Below are 16,660 nucleotides of genomic sequence, written 5' to 3'. Positions count from 1 at the left end.
TGCTGCATTGGGTGCAGTATGGGGACTGTGGAAATTTTTGGGGGGGAAAATTGTAACCAGGAGATATCAGTGATATATCTCCTGCGTTACATGATTGATGAATAACCCTTACACTTCATTTTTACAAATATAGGCGAAATTGTAAGTTTCACCTACTTTTGTAGAAATTACTGTAAGTGATGATGAATAGACCCCTTAGGGTGCTGATGTGGCTCCCTATGAAGGAGAGGACTGAGCAACACTGGTGCAAACCACCAGTTTTGCAGTAGACATTGAAGTGTGCTACATAAATGAACTTCATGGTGCTTTGCTGAACACAAAGCAGGTGTCATAAATCAGAAATAATGGCTAATAATGTACACTTTTATGTGTGCCATATGAGCGCTATGACTTCACAGGTCAAACTGTACAAACTGTGACTAACTCTTTGTGGGATCCTTCCACCACATATCTCTCTCAATATATAAAAATTGTGTCAGTTTAATCACTTGCCTTGTATGGTCGCATCATTTGTGACCCCCTCCCTGACGTGGGCACAAAGAATGCGACCAGTCAGAAACGCCCACTAAGTGGCTGCTGGTAGATAATCTTCCTAGAATAATACACAAGAGATTGCGCTAGCCAGTCCAGCAAGCTTAATATTTAGTCACAATAGAACAGGGCGCGACAAATCCCGGGCACCAGGTCGCCATGGCGACTAAGATTTCAGTCCTGGCGACCGGGAATTCCAAGCTGCCGCAGGGAAGCTCCTGCCGGGCGCCCGCTGAAATGTTGCCGGCGGACGCCCGACTCCCTGCAACGGCAGCCGGAGCTCACTCCTGAGCTCCGACGTACGGCTCCCCCCACGGGCATTATGGGAGAGACGTCCATGACGTCTCTCCCATAGTTCCGAAGAGCGGCAGACGGCAGCGGACGCAGGATCCTGGCCTAAGGTAAGTATTCTGGTTTTTTTTGTGTGTGTGCGGGGCACACTTAGAGGAGGCTTACTACAGGGGGCACTAATACAGGGGCTTACTACAGGGGGCACTATTTCAAGGGGCTTACTACAGGGGGCACTTATACAGGGACTTACTACAGGGGGCACTTATACAGGGGCTTACTACAGGGGGCACTATTTCAAGGGGCTTACTACTGGGGGAACTAATACAGGTGGCTTACTACAGGGGCACTATTTCAAGGGGCTTACTACTGGGGGGCACTAATACAGGGGGCACTATTTCAAGGGGCTTACTACTGGGGGCACTATTTCAAGGGGCTTACTACTAGGGGCACTAATACAGGGGGCTTACTACTGGGGGCTCTATTTCAAGGGCCTTACAACAGTGGGCACTATTACAGGGGGCTTACTATTGGGGGCACTATTTCAAGGGGCTTACTACTGGGGGCACTATTTCAATGAGCTTACTACTAGGGGCAATATTACAGGGGGCTTACTACTAGGGGCACTATTTCAAGGGGCTTACTACTGGGGGCACTTTTACAAGGGGCATACTACTGGGGCACTACTACAGGGGGCTTACTACTGGGGGCACTATTAGAGGGGGCACTATTACAGGGGACTTACTACTGGGGGCACTATTACAGGGGGCTTACTACTGGGGGCACTATTTCAAGGGGCTTACTACTGGGGGCACTATATCAAGGGGCTTACTACTGGGGGCACTATTACAGAGGGCTTACTACTGGGGGCACTATTACAGAGGGATTAATACTGGGGGCACTATTTCAAGGGGCTTACCACTGGGGGCACTTTTACAAGGGGCTTACTACTGGGGCACTACTACAGGGGGCTTACTACTGGGGGCACTATTACAGGGTGCTTACTACTAGGTTGAGGGGCACTGAAAGGGCATGTGTGGTGGTCTATACAAGCTTTCATATATTTTGGTAATGGACGATGGTCTGGCTCCTAAACTTTTAAGATGGCTCCTAGATTTTACAGAAATTTGTCGAGCCCTGCAATAGAATATAGTAGTTATATTTATTATATTTATAAACAATATCACTGCGATTGTCCAAACATCAGTGGTTAACTGATCAAAAGGGAAAAAAACTATATACATATGTGGGAACAGCGCAAAAATATTGTAAATATATAGACCACTGCACATAGTAGATCAAAATTTTTTATTCATTTGAAACATTTCATAGATTCTTTAATCATAAAGATAATAATAAGCATATTAATGCAGCAATTGATATATATAAAAACTGAAATAAAAAATATTAAATAAAAATAACAAGTCCCATAAATTATTATGTGAGTCTCTGGTTCAGATAAATCAGCCTCACCTGCAGGTCTGAGGTGTATTAATTACCGTATCCAAGTGTAAAGGTCCATACCATCCAAAAGAAGGTAATCCTAAAAATAAAGTTAATCCCTGCAGCTCCGTGCAGTCCTGCTTGGGGTAAATACAGTATGTGCTCCTTTGATGGAATATAGATCAGGATACCGGGTAGGGATGGTTTGGCAGATATTCCAAGAACCAGGTAGATCCAATGTCTAAGTCCGGCACAGGGGGACAGGGGTCCAGCTAACGTGTTTCTCTGTCTCTGTCAGCTTTGTCAGAGGCTCAATGACCCAGTGTGTCTATTTGGGTTTAAATACCCCGATGTTACCAATAAATTGCTCACAGGTGTATTGTTAACAAATAATCATTAGGAATACATTAATTCACATCTATTACATGCAGTGGATATTACTAAAAACAATAATAAGAAGTCTTCTCCCCTTGAAGAAGTCTCTGGATGAAACGCGTTGGGTGTAGCAGTCTCTTACCCCATGAACTTTGACTCATTTTTTACTCAGATAAACTGTTTTCCTCCTTTATTCATTATTTGTCTTCATGTTTTTATTTATTTATTTCATACCATTATGTCCACATTGTTTTGAATAATTTATTAGTGTATTTTATCATGTGATTACTTTCTATGCAAATTGTCTTCATAAAATAAATTATTTATATTTATGTATTTATTTATTTATCTTCACTGTTGCACTTTATATAGTTTCAACCCAAACCACTATACTCTTACTTGAATTATTACTGTACGCATTAGCACTTTTTTTGCAAACTGGTTGCCTATTTGTCAATCACAGTATTCTTTTAAATCTTTGGCAATTAAGCACCTTTAGATCACATTTATTGACTTAAGGCTGACGCCCATTATTTTAGGGCAATAGTTGCATAAGTGATTATAGACTGTTGATTCAATCTGACATATTGATAGATCAACCATTGTGTATCTTGGCGCCGTATCCACATATTGTTTTCAATATATATAAAGGCGTATTTTTCCGGCAGAAAACAGAATTATAATGATGTAAATGGGGAACTATACCCAAGAGGATTATTTAGGGTATAAGGCAAGATATTTATGTTGTAAGAGATCATAGGAAATATGCAAAAAGAGTTGTCAAAGCTGTATCACAGAAAAAAATAAAAATAAACCTAAAATAAACCTAAAAAGAAATATGAAAATAGATATGAAAATAAGAATAAAAGATAAAAAATACAAATAAAAATAAAGATAAAAATAAGAAAAACGAATCAAAATCATATGCCAGACTGAAGGTCAGTCAAAAAGTTTATATATATATATATATATATATATATATATATATACATTCCAAAGGAATAGAACAAGTGGAGTGACGATGATGGTAATATGGGACATAAGTCTAGTCTATTGGTGGATATAACATGTATATAGACAAAAAATTGGTCAGAGGAAGGATGATGGGGCCGGACAGCCCCTAGGATCTGCATTGTGACCCTGTTCTTTATCTAATAGAATTAAGCTAAACAGCTTCATTGTGGCCATCCGGAAGAGATGGTATTCAATTTATGCATCCAAAATAATTATTGTTGACATAAACGTAAAAATCTATTTCCACCTCGGTCAGTACTCTGCATATGTTCGATCCCTAACAATTTCAGGTGGATAGGGTCGCTTTGATGTACTTCAAGAAAATGTCTTGGGACACTATGGTTCATCATCTTATTTATGATGTTCCTGCGGTGTTCCAAGAATCTCTTTTTGAGTGGACGTGTGGTTCTACCTACATAGAAGCATGGATAGCTACATGATAGTATATAGATCACAAATTTTGTCTTACTGTTTGATTTCAATAAGTGTCTCAGAATCTTGAAGTTTGAAACTTTTTTTTATCATTTTGTACATGGTTGACCAAGAAACTCACATAATAATTTATGGGACTTGTTTTTATTATTTAATATTTTTTATTTCATTTTTTGTATGTATTTTCTTATCAATTGCTGCATTAATATGCTTATTATTATCTTTATAATTAAGGAATTTATGAAATGTTTCAAATAAATACAAATTTTTGATCTACTACGTACAGTGGTCTATATACTTACAATATTTTTGCGCTGTTCCCACATATGTATATAGATAATCTTCCTGCAGATGCCAATTATAGAAGGACCTCATGGCCTCTGTGCATTCCTGCATTTCCCCTCAGTGTCTGCCATGCTGCCAACCACTGCTGATTGGGCAGCCAGGCAGTACCCCCCAGCCAGCAGCTGCAGTTAGGAGCAGCCACTGGGCAAATGTAAATGAAGCAGCCCTCGGCTCTCCATACCTGCTGGCTGCTCAGAAGAGGGGGAAATGCGAAGTCACAATATCAAGATTGTCCAATTATCAATAGTCCGGTATATCCCTGGATCTATCATTCTATGCAGAATAAAATCTGACTCTCCTGGAGAACTGGCAAGTAGAGGAGTATGCCTAATACAGATGTGTCCACATACATCTTACCTCTGTGCACTACATGTCACGTTAAACATAACACGTTAGCGCCGTGTGACTCAGTAGCGCCAAGCATTTATGTTGTGTCACTTTTCACCTTCAAATGCTTCTTATTCACAAAGCGATATGAATATATGCCTATATTCTGTGTGCAAATGAGGTTGTATCTGCATGCGAGATGCTACGTTTAATGAGTAAGCGGCTGTGACACTGTAATGTAGCAGCTCGCATGCAGATACAGCCGCAGTAGCACAGAATATAGGCATGCAGCATATCATTTTAATCAACAGAAGCTGCTTGTGTGTCCTATTTGAATCACTTGTGAATAAGATTCATATGAAGGTAAATAGTCACACGAAAAAACTCTCTGCGCTACCGAGTCATGCCACGTCATGGCATGACTAGAAGGGCTGTTTAACACACAAGGAAGTAAGATGTATGTGGACACATCTGTATTATTATTATTATTATCCTTTATTTATATGGCGCCACAAGGGTTCCGCAGCGCCTTACATAGTACAGAAACATAGTACATAAACAGTTGAACAGAACAAGAAAACAGTGTCATACAGTTTAAGACACTACAAGACAAGTACATGGTATATAAACACTGCTGCAACAGAAGCAGGATGGCAAAAGTCACGGGTTAGGTGCTTTTGAGTATAGAGCAGATAGGATAAGCACAAGAGGATAGAGGGCCCTGCTCGTGAGAGCTTACATTCTAAAGGGCATGGGCAGACAGACAGGGGTGACACAGATGGGGTAGACAGTGAGCGTGGGACAGAGGGTTAGGATGACAGATGGCTGGATTCCTATTTTACAGTATGTGTGGAAGTCATTTGAATTAAGATTTACGCCACTGACATTCTACTTTAAGAGGCAGTTTTTGTAGGTGTTTGTGGAGAGCCATGGCAGTTATATCAGTTTACGTGAAGTCTGACGGGTGGCAGAAGCCACTTCATGTGGGGCTATTTAGAGAGTGTGGTTAACGTGTGAACCAGCAGTCTCAGGTAAATGTCGAAATTGGTGAAAGCAGTTATTGTAAAGAGATGTTCAGATGTAAAATAATAAGTTGTGATCAAGTGTGAATTCTATAAGGCACATTTATTGATTTGGAGGGTGATGGGAGACATGTGAGGTTTGCAGGATATATATTCCATAGTAAATCCGCTGTATGTGTGAGGGGCCTGGATTTGGTGATATGTCACCAGATAATAAAAGCAGAAGGATGGAGAAGTAGATATAGTTGTAGGTGTGTAAAAGTTTTTTATAGTGACACAATGAGGCTGTAATTGTCAATTTTTGATGAAAAGAAAGCTCATTAGTTTTTAGAGGAGGTGAGTGACTCAATAGGGCGGCAGTGTGCCCAGAGAGGTGAGATGCAGGGAAAGTTAGGGATGTTATATCCTTAGAGAAAATACAAAGGAGAGAGTTGATAAAAAGAAATGTGTAGTACATGGTGAGTTTTAGGTTTGTTATTTTTAGACAAATTTTAAAGCAATCAGTTTCTTAATCTGAAATTACCTTAGATGTTGGTCAATGTTTGTTCAACTGTTTGATTAACTGTTATGTAATCACACTTTGTGCCTTTAACACTTGGTGCTTTTAACCCCAGCTGCCCCTAGACTGAATATAAAGGAGTGGTATCCTTGATTAAGACAGGCTAGAACTGACTCAATTGCTCTGCTGATCAAAGGAGATAACTTGCTCTGTATGATGAAGCATTAACACACATGCAGTATACTGTATGTCCTTTTTTAAAAAATAAGGGAGATGTATATATAATAAGGTTTACTACCTTTCTTTGTCATCAGTAAGAACCCTGAAGAACCTTTTCATTCCCTCTCGCAGTCCCGTTGTTTCCATCTCCAGAATCAGACCCTTTCTCTCCCCGGAGGCTACTAAGACAATCATCCTCACACTGGTCTCCAGATTGGACTACTGTAACCTCCTCCTTTCTGGCCTCTCTGCCTCCCATCTCTCTCCACTCCAATCTGTCCTCAGTGCTGCTGCCTGGCTCATCTTCCTCTCCATATATAGTACATCTGCCTCCCTTTCCTACAAGCCCTACACTGGCTTCCCTTCCCCTTCAAAACACAATTGAAACTTCTCACACTCACTTACAAAGCCCTCACCCAATAGTCTCCTATTACATATCTGACCTTATCTCCCTTCACACTCACGCCTGCCCACTTTGCTCCACAATTGTATGTCACCTCTGCTCCCAACTAATTACTTCCTCCCACTCCCGGCTCCAAGATTTTGCCCATGCTGGAACTCTCTCCCTCTTCACCTGTCTACACTTCAAACGGGCTTTTAAGACCCACTTCTTCATCAAAGTGTAGCCCTCCTTTAGCCTCTATATACAGACTATCCATTGTTGTCTAATGTACCCACCCTTAAACTCCCGCTTAGTGGTGTCCATCCTATTATTAATCCAGTGCCTCCACCCAAGTATCAGTAGTAGAATTTGGGCCTACTTGGGAAAGCTCTATTAAGCAATTTAGGCATACTGAAGTAAGTATAATAAAAATGTAATAAAATCTCTATCACCTATAGTGTAATGTACTGAGTAATTCACATAGCATAAACACCACACATATATAACAGATGACCTCGGCTAGGACCCCTTTCCCCTGACAGCCTGTGTGACTTACCATCTCCCGGCCCAGCAGCTTCAGCAGTGACTTTTTTTTATAAAAACTTTATCAACAAACTGTAAAATGACAACAAGCACATCCTGCTTTTCCAGTGAGGAGAATAAGATCCCGGCAGCTAAAGAAGGTGATATCAGCGCTGGAGAAGTGACTAGACAGCAAGTGGCCTCTCCCCTTAGTAACACCTGGGACACTTAGTGCTGCTCTAGGTGTCTAGGACAGCGCTAATTGACCATGGCACAGTGTTATATTGTAGCCAGCACTTAGCACTGGCAGGCTACAGGTAGAGAAAATCCCCTTTAGTACATACTGAAAAGCGATATTTACAGGGATTTTCTCTGCCTTTACCGTTTTACCCCTTTTCTCCCCTTAGTACATAGACCTCTGGGTTTAGTAAGTTCAATGGTAGATCCTTGGATATGAGTTGACAAAATGTTGATCAGATCACTCTGCATCTCCCTAACTTATTTAACGATGGTTGAGATAAGAAAAAAAGTCCCTTGAATTATATCTCTTTGAGTCCATTAATGCTGAAATGCTTCTTGCTCTTAGTGTATATTAATGGAAGGTATCCTTATGCAAATATTTCCTCCCTTGGTAGGTAGGTGTAATTATGTTGATATACCCTAGTTAAGTTGGTATACTGTCTCTGTATTTGTTTTACAATTCCTCACATGGAAATGTTGACCTTAATATAGCCATTAAGTGGCCGTAAAGCAGGTGCAGGAACCAGAGTTTTGTTGCAGTTACAATACTGGAATGAGAATAATAATAACTGACTGGCACTAGCTACAGTATATGAATATTCCTGCCAATAGTCAGCATATACTCCTGTACACTACAGTCTCTGTGCTTAGGTATTTATTGACTTGACAGGTTTCTTAGCCTAATTACAGCCCAGTCGTGAAAGTCTTGGCTTTAAAGCTCCCCCAACTTTTTACTGAATGGATTAGTTGATGGACTGTAATATTTATCCTGCAGGCTATGGGCACTAGTAAGCAGCCTGTCACAACGAAGCTCCTATATAACGATGCCTGCAGCAAAGTGCTTTTACAGCAGGTACTGCAGTGAGTGTCTGAATGAGTGCTGGGCAACAGTTTGTACTCACTGCTAATAGGGCGCTGCTGCCATTACCAACTTGTTACTTAGAAGCTCCTCCAACTGCTTCCCTGCGGCTGCTGACACTGGCTGTCAGCAACTCCACTCCCACCTGCGAATCTCCTTCCTCCCGCTGTCACACCTTCCAGTGACATCCGGTGAGTGGTCAGGCTAGGCACAACAGAGCCGCCCTCTGCCTTATCCACACTGAATAGAGGACCCCCACTGACACTGTGGGCACCTCCACTGGCTGAATCCCAGAATACCCCTAACTAGTGAGCTGGGAACTCCACTAAGAGCCGCAACTGATCTCACAGCTCCCGCTGTGAAAGGCTTCCTCTCCGACTCCACCCCCCTATGCCCGGCAGCCTATCACCGCTTTGCCGCTTAGGACACGGGGGTGAGCAGCCAAGGAAGTGATCTCCAGACTAACTGTAAAGGTGCACAAACGCACAACGATTTTTTGAACGATTATCGTTAACGATATCATTCAATCATTGTAAAAATCGTTCACTTTCTGAGTTAAAACGATGAATGATTATCGTTCATGCGCGTTCACGTTTGTAGTTTGTAGCTTGTAGTTCAGTCAGACTGATCAACTGAACGATTTTCATTAAGGGAATACGCAAAAATCATTTGTAGTTAAAAAAAATCGTCCATTACACTGTAAAAAATCTGACATATAATCTGACAGAAAATCGTTCATAAAATCGTTGGTAACAAAATCATTGTGTGTGTATGCAGCTTTAGTCTGCTGGCATCTACTTTTATACCTCTCTCTCGGGGCCTGATTCAGACCTGCTCGCGAGCGCTGAGTGCTCGCAAGCGGGTCGATCTTGCCCAAGTGCACATGCGCACTACGGAGGCGGTTCCGTCGTGCTCATGCGCGAGACCCGAATAACGACGGCCAAGCCGTCGTTATGGGTCTCGCACCAAAGGGGGCGTGCTGTCGATGGTGATTGACAGCACGCCCCATTTGGTGGGCGTGCCTGCCCAGACGGAGGCGTTCCCATGGGAACACCTACCTTTTGGGAACACCTGCTTTTGGCTACCGCAGGGTCTCGTCGCAAGCCCGATATCGCGACCATCATTTTGGCCGCTCGCTATAGCTGTGGGTGGTCACCCACAGCTATGCGAGCGGCCAGGAGGCCGCTCCAAAAAGAAGGAGGGATGGCCCTGATTCAGAGCGAGCGCTCTTTGAGAGCGTCCGGCTCTAAATCAGGCCCTCTGTCCCTGTCCTTCTTTCCCTGACAGGAACCCAACCACTGCCAGCTATATTACTCCAACACTAATGTATGTGTATCCCACAAACTGGGGCACATCCTCACCACAGAGGAAAAAAAGTGCCACATAAACCTATATGTAAATACATGAAATATACAAGCATACAAATAAATGAAATCATACAGGAGGCAAATACATGAAATACATACAGTATATGATGAGTTACAAAACAATTTAGTTCACAGGTTCATACATATATTTTGACCTTATAAATTGTGCATACATGTATCTGTATACACAAAACACTTCAATATACACTGCCAACATAGAACCAAACACATTCCATCTCAGGGAAGTGTACATTTATGAATTATACATAGATTGTATATGGATTCTTAAATGTATTTATTTAAATAATGTCACCTCATATATAATTTTATGAATACTGTATGTCCGTTAACCCTTAACCAGGGTTACAAAAGCCATCCAGCTCTCACCCTAACCCACTGCTCCATGCTCTTTGCTCACTCCCTTTAGAATGTAAGCTCTCGCGAGCAGGGCCCTCGTCCCTCAAGTGCTTTTACTTTCCTTACCTTACTTATACCATCATTGGGTTTGAGTATTATGACCGATGATGCAGCAATGTTTATTATACCATGTCCATCTCCTGCAAGGTATCGGAGATACCTGCTGTGGTCCCACCTTAATACATCCATGGGATACTTAGTATTTGAGGTAAACCCCCGAAAACTGGTGTTTTCTGAGATTTTACCTCAAATACAGTTTGATAAATGGGCAGGAAACAATTAATATGCATTCTTGCAGATTTGCATGATTCTGACACAAACTCAGCCAGCCCCTGGAAGGGTGGAAAGGGGCCATTCTAACTTAGGGCCGTATTCAATCAGCTGCGAAAAGACATTTTCAGCGATAAAGTATTGCGAGTGATGTCATTTCGCCATGCGAAAAGTTTCCTCCGTATTCAATTCTGGAGACTTTTCGTCAGTGCGAAAACTCCATGCAGTGGAACCGGTGAAAAAGTTTCGCCTATAAATAGGTGTCGAAAAAAAGTGCAGAATTGGGGTTTTGGGGTGTAAACTTCGGAAAACCCCCCTGCACTCCTGGGACAGTCCCCCAAAGGTAAACTGCGTAAAAAAAGATAAAACAATACGTTAGATCACCCCAAAAAAGTACTGTCATTTTGCGGTGAAAAAATCCAAAGTTGCGGGACAAATTTAAAAACTAGCAAAATAGAATCCAGGGGGGTCCCCAAGTATGCCCCAGGTGTTTTTAAGTTTGCAGGTGGTTGCAGCAGGTGGATTTTTTTACGTTTTCTAAAACTTCACTTTAGCAACTTTAAAATATGCTTGTACCCATTTTCATGTACCCCAAATTAGCTGGGACTATTTATTTTCTGCTAAAATAATTGCTAAATGCTATTCTTCACCACTTCTGCAAAGATGCTAATTAGCAGCTATTGAGAGCATTTAAGAACCCCAAATACCTTCAGGAGGCCTATTCGGGGGTATCTATAGTGATCCCCAATGTCAGTGCATCTTTTGGGGGGTGTCAGGCTGATTTCCCCAAATCTGACAGCACTTTTCGCCAGTTGGCATTTCGCCGGGTCCCGTTTTCGCCGCTTTCTAATTGAATATGAGGACAAGCAGAGACGAGCGCAATACTTTATCGCATGGAAAACCAGCACTGTAGACGAAAAGTCCAGCATGCGAAAAGTATGGGACTTTTCGCATCTAATTGAATATGCCCCTTAAGGTGGGTACACACCTGACAGATATATCTGCAGATGATGGTCGTTCATACACACTGAACGACCATCATCTGCATGCTGCAGCGGGTCACGGCGGCTGGGGGGCGGGCAGGGGGTGTGGCCTAATTGTGGAATGCGTGGCCACGCCCCCTTAGAGGAAAAAACCAAACAAAAAAACATTTGCGGTGCTTTGGAGGGGGGGGGGGGGGGCGCTGTGTGCCTCTCAGCCCGGCGCACAGCCAATGGGGGGCGCGATCAGCGTGATCTCTCCCCCCTTTGGCATAGGAGACTGCTTGGGCTTTAGCAGCCTCGGAAAGTCTCCAGTGCAGCCCAGCACACAGTAGCGTGTGCTGGGTTGCTGTGGATGGGGAGCTGTGCCAGACCCGGGTAAGTAGTACCTGCACGCGGCTCCCCCCCCCCTTTCTGCACCCCTGTGTACGGGGGCGATCGGCTGATCGCCGTACACACTTGCCAATGGACAGATATGTCTGTGAACGACGTTGTTCACAGATATATCGTCTGTACACACTGGCCGACGGGGGCACTATATATTGGCCGATCAATTGATCGGATGATATATCGGCCAGTGTGTACCCAGCTTTAGAGGGAGAGTAGGCAAGTACTGTATGGTATTATGTATTTGCGGGTGGTCAGGGGCTGGTGCAAATAGCGGATGATAATGACAACCGCCCGCACCAGCAAATTGCTTGTGAGTGGCTGTTTGTGAATGCTCCACTGTCACTTACTGGTGCTCCCTTAGTGGTCTATTTACTAAGCTGTCTTAGGAGATAAAGTGAATGGTGATAGGAGCTGATTGGCTGGTACCTTAACTGCCATTTTTCAAACACAGCCTGTGACATGGCAGTTAGGAGCTGATTGGCTGGTACCTTATCACCGTTCACTTTATCTCCTAACACAGCTTAGTAAATAGACCCCTTAGTCACTCAGGCACATATTGTTTTTGTTAGCGTGTTAACTAATTTGTTTTGTTTTGTATTTTGTATAAGACAGGGAGTTGTTTCTGCTGAATTAGAGAGGTTTTTTGTAGTTAAATTGTAGTTTAATTAAGCCTAATAATATGTCTCATACACATAAACAAGATGGTTTACCAAATAAGTGAAACTGACATAAACTTAACCCTCATGCTGCTGTTGCCAAGCAAAGCCGATCTGGAACTGTGTGCAGTTTTCTACATTGGTAATTTAATTTATTATGCAGCCAATTATGCATCAGTCATATGTGTAAATGTCTTATTTTAGATGATAAAATAACACATTTGTGTTATACTATGGGCCCGATTCAAATATGTATGTAATTCTGATGGTGTCGTCCTTGCTTTGTAGGCGTGCTGAGCCCAGGGTCTGCATCATCATCAGACGCAGACTTCCTGGACTTGGCAGAATGGTTCCGATGGCCAGGCTGAGTAAGCTTCGGCTTAAGCTGCCTGGCTGGGGGCAGCAGTCATCCGAAGCAGCGTCTACAGATGCTGCACTCAGATCGCAGATGCATGCAGGCAGGGGCGTCTTAACAGAGGAGGGGGCCCATGTGCATTCCCTGTGCGGGGCCCCCTCCTCTCTCCGCGGTGGCCGGCAGCCGACTGATGCGGCTGGCCAGCCACCGGAGCGTTGTTAGACTCTGGGCACTAGAGTGTGCCCGGAGTCTACTGCGCATGCTTAGGACAGCGGAAAAATGGCCGCAGCAGCCATTTTCCGGTGTTCTAAGCAACGCTGAGACCCGCCGCGGGACCACGTACAGGTAAGTTTGAAATAATATGGGTGCAGTGTGTGCGGTGCGGGGCCCTGCACACACTTCACCCATTATAGATACGCCACTGCATGCAGGAGTTGTCTATTTCCTACAGATACTTTCTGCTGCATTAGCTTTTTAGTTGGGACGTATTGCACAGCTGCTTCCCTGCTGCTATGCAATACCGTCCACATCGGAATCTATGGGTTGTACTGTTATTAAATAATTCCTTAAATAACAAAATTTACCCGTATCTTTCCTTTACTCCAAACCAGGACAGTTCCTACGTGAGTTGGATCCAGGACTGCCAGCAGAAGATTCCGGAATGCGTGAGGGGGACCGTTTGTTAGGAGTGAATGGCCAGAGTGTAAAGGGACTGGAGCACGAGGACATTGTCACTCTCATTCAGAACAGTGGAAATCAAGTAACTTTACTTGTCATCAGCAATGAGGGAGACAGGTTCTACAGTGAGGTAATTAACAAAATGATACACAAAACATTTTGTTCCAGACATGGCCAAAGAAGTATAAGGATAAGGGGTAAAGTTACTAAGGGGCGGTTTAGTATACGGTTTGCAAACCCTCAACATTTTGGATGGTTTTTAGACCCCAAGCCAGAGGCCTATCTGTAATGGGTGCAGGGTGTGCGGTGTACTCGGGCCCCTGGGACCAGGGAGGCCACACCCTGCACCCGTATAGTGTTATACTTACCTGTCCGTAGACTCCAGAGTGTGGCGGCCATTTTACCGGTGACTCACGCATGCGCAGTACTGATGTCCCCGGGAATAAGGCGCAGGTGCCATTTTCCCGGAGACACGCACATGCGCTGTAGATTCCGGCACCAAGCTAGATCTACTGTGCCACTAGACAGGAGAGGGCTCACACTGAGTCTACACATGGATCCCCTAATCTCTGAAAACGCCCCTTCCCCAAGCACAGGGTTTATTATCCTGCTGCTTGGAGGCTGAAACTCAAATTGTATACGATGTTTGGCAGTTTGCAAACCGCTTAGTAAAACTAAATGCAAAAATATGGTTTTTACTTTGCCTATGTGTAGTAGTGCAGAGTAATGTGCTTTCTATGGCACTTGATAGGGCAGTGAGTGCTATCCCACTAGGCTCACTTCTGTGTACATAAACACTTAGGGCCTGATTCAGAGATGGACGCAATGTCGATGTTGGATGCAGTCGATTGATTTTTTCTTGCCACAGTGCAGTGATGGATTAGTGACGGCGGTCACAGAGGATTTATTTGCAAAGTAAGTGACAGGTAGTCAGCATTTGGGTGAGGTAAATGCTCCCCCAAACGAGGTCATTAGCATATTTTCACAAGGTCACTGCCTATTGAATTGCAGTAGCGATAGGATTTGCATCCATCTCTGAATCGGGCTATTAGGGCATTGGATGCAATTTGTGCCTAACTCCAAATATAAAATGTGTCCGCAAAAAAATGTAGAGTTAGGCGCAAATGCAAGATGCATAGGTAGCAAATTGCTATTTTTTTTGGAATACGTTTTACATTTGCAATCACTGTAGATGACAGCTGCTTTGATGTATAAAGCTGCATGGATTTGGGGGATCCATGCAGCAGGATTGTTTTTGTATAATAAAATGAAAATAAATAAACGTAAAAAGAAATTAGCTCCACTTCTCCACTAAAAATTCAACCAGAACAGGTAGCGGCATAGCAAACCCACCCTTAATGTTGCCGTCAGCATTAGACTTTTCCAGACAGGACTGGTGTCCAATAGCAGGGAGACTTGCAGTGTGGGGACACCCTGCCATAATGCCAAACCAGTACTAGTCTGGCCAGCATGGGGCTGTGTACCCTAGGGCATACTTGCTAACTCTCCCTGAATGTCAGGGAGACTCCCTGAAATAGTAGCAATCTCCCTGACTCCCTGAGGAGTGTAACAATCTCCCTGATTGCACCTTACCTACATTATGTAGCTGTTATACACTTGGGGAAAAAAGTAAATAAGGTATATATACACATTCAAATGGGATCATCAGTGCCATTTCCCTGCATTGGTTATAAGGCAGAATGATGTGTCTGTATTTTCATCAGCAAGTAGATCTTATTGAGCAACAACTGCTGCTTTGGGGCTCCTTCACATGTGTATATAAGTCAACTTTATGACACTCCTCTCAGGCGGAACGGTGTATGTGCATTTTAATGCCGCTCTCATAGGTGTTTCTTTCAGAATCTCCCTGAAATGCTTTTACAAAAGTAGGCAAGTGTGCCCTAGGCGGATAGGGCGGTGGGTGTGGGGTAATTACAGTTTTAAAAATAGATTTAAAGTGTTTTATTTCTTGACAAACTACAGGTCCTGGCAAGCCCTGTCATGCCTAAATTTAGTGACTGCCATGGCCATGATAACACTTGGAGCCATCCATTAATGTAGCTTAGCACTATTCTATATATACTGCACTGTACACTCGCAGGCCATTTTATTAGATACAACTGTAAAAGTGCTCGGTAACATAATATCTAATCAGCCAATCATGTGGCAGTAACTCAATGTTTATAAGTATTCAGACATGGTCAAGAGGTTCAGTTCTTGTACAGACCAAATACTTGCATTAGAAACAAATGGGATCTTAATGACTTTGACCCTGGAATGATTGTTGATGCCAGAAGGAATAGTTTTAGTATCTCAGAATCTGCTGATCTCCTGGAATTTTCAAACACAACAGTCTCTATAGTTTACAGAACATGATGCACAAAATATCCAGGAGCTGATTTAGAGTTGCACTCAAGTTGAGCGCAGATGGGTACCGCATTGTGTGCTCATAATTAAATTCAGGTCTTTGTCTGTATTCAGACTTGCATGCATCTCTGAAATCCATTCTTTTGTAGAAAAAGTCATCATCACTATCAGTATGGACTTGCACCAGACTATTCTTGGTGGTAGAGATCCACCTGAAATGTGATGGACCTCTGCATATGCAGACAAATCATTACAGCACAGTTTTTTTTTATCTGTCTGAAGAAACCTGCTAATACTAATGTCAAAGAAACACATCAGGGATTGATAATCTGTGACTCCAAAACTGCACTTGCACCCTTTTATCCTGTTATTGTTGCAGGCTGAACTTTAGACCTCCAGTACTTGTCTCCCTAGTAAGCAGCATACTGTATAGATTACACTCTCACATAAATCACTATTGGGACGGTTGCAGTGGCTGTGCTTGGTACTACTTTACATGACATTAAAGCTGAGTGCCGGCTCCTAGCTTATATGTATGCTATGTGGATGGTGCTGTTTATCCTATTATCCACGTCTGCGGGAGTGATGTATCAATGCCAAAAATGTGGTCAAATCACTGAAAATGGTGTTTTCAGACGTTTGACCGCATTTTCAATTGACACCCAGCTTCGGAAAGTGAAAC

The 16,660-nt window shown here is 43.1% G+C and overlaps 1 protein-coding gene across 1 annotated transcript in view; it reads left to right on the top strand.

The window, feature by feature from the left end:
* The window catches only part of NHERF4 (NHERF family PDZ scaffold protein 4), a 70,103-nt gene that overhangs the window by 38,267 nt on the left and 15,176 nt on the right, over window positions 1-16,660 (top strand). Inside the window, exon 5 of the mRNA XM_088443804.1 lies at window positions 13,545-13,741. Within this exon, the coding sequence (XP_088299930.1) occupies window positions 13,545-13,741 (197 nt within the window). The remainder of the gene's footprint in view (window positions 1-13,544; window positions 13,742-16,660) is intronic.

This window comes from Taudactylus pleione, unplaced genomic scaffold, assembly GCF_031769625.1.
Source record: "Taudactylus pleione unplaced genomic scaffold, aTauple2 ptg000334l, whole genome shotgun sequence".
Taxonomy (NCBI): Eukaryota; Metazoa; Chordata; class Amphibia; order Anura; family Myobatrachidae; genus Taudactylus; species Taudactylus pleione.
This window is presented reverse-complemented; position numbering and strand designations above follow the sequence as displayed.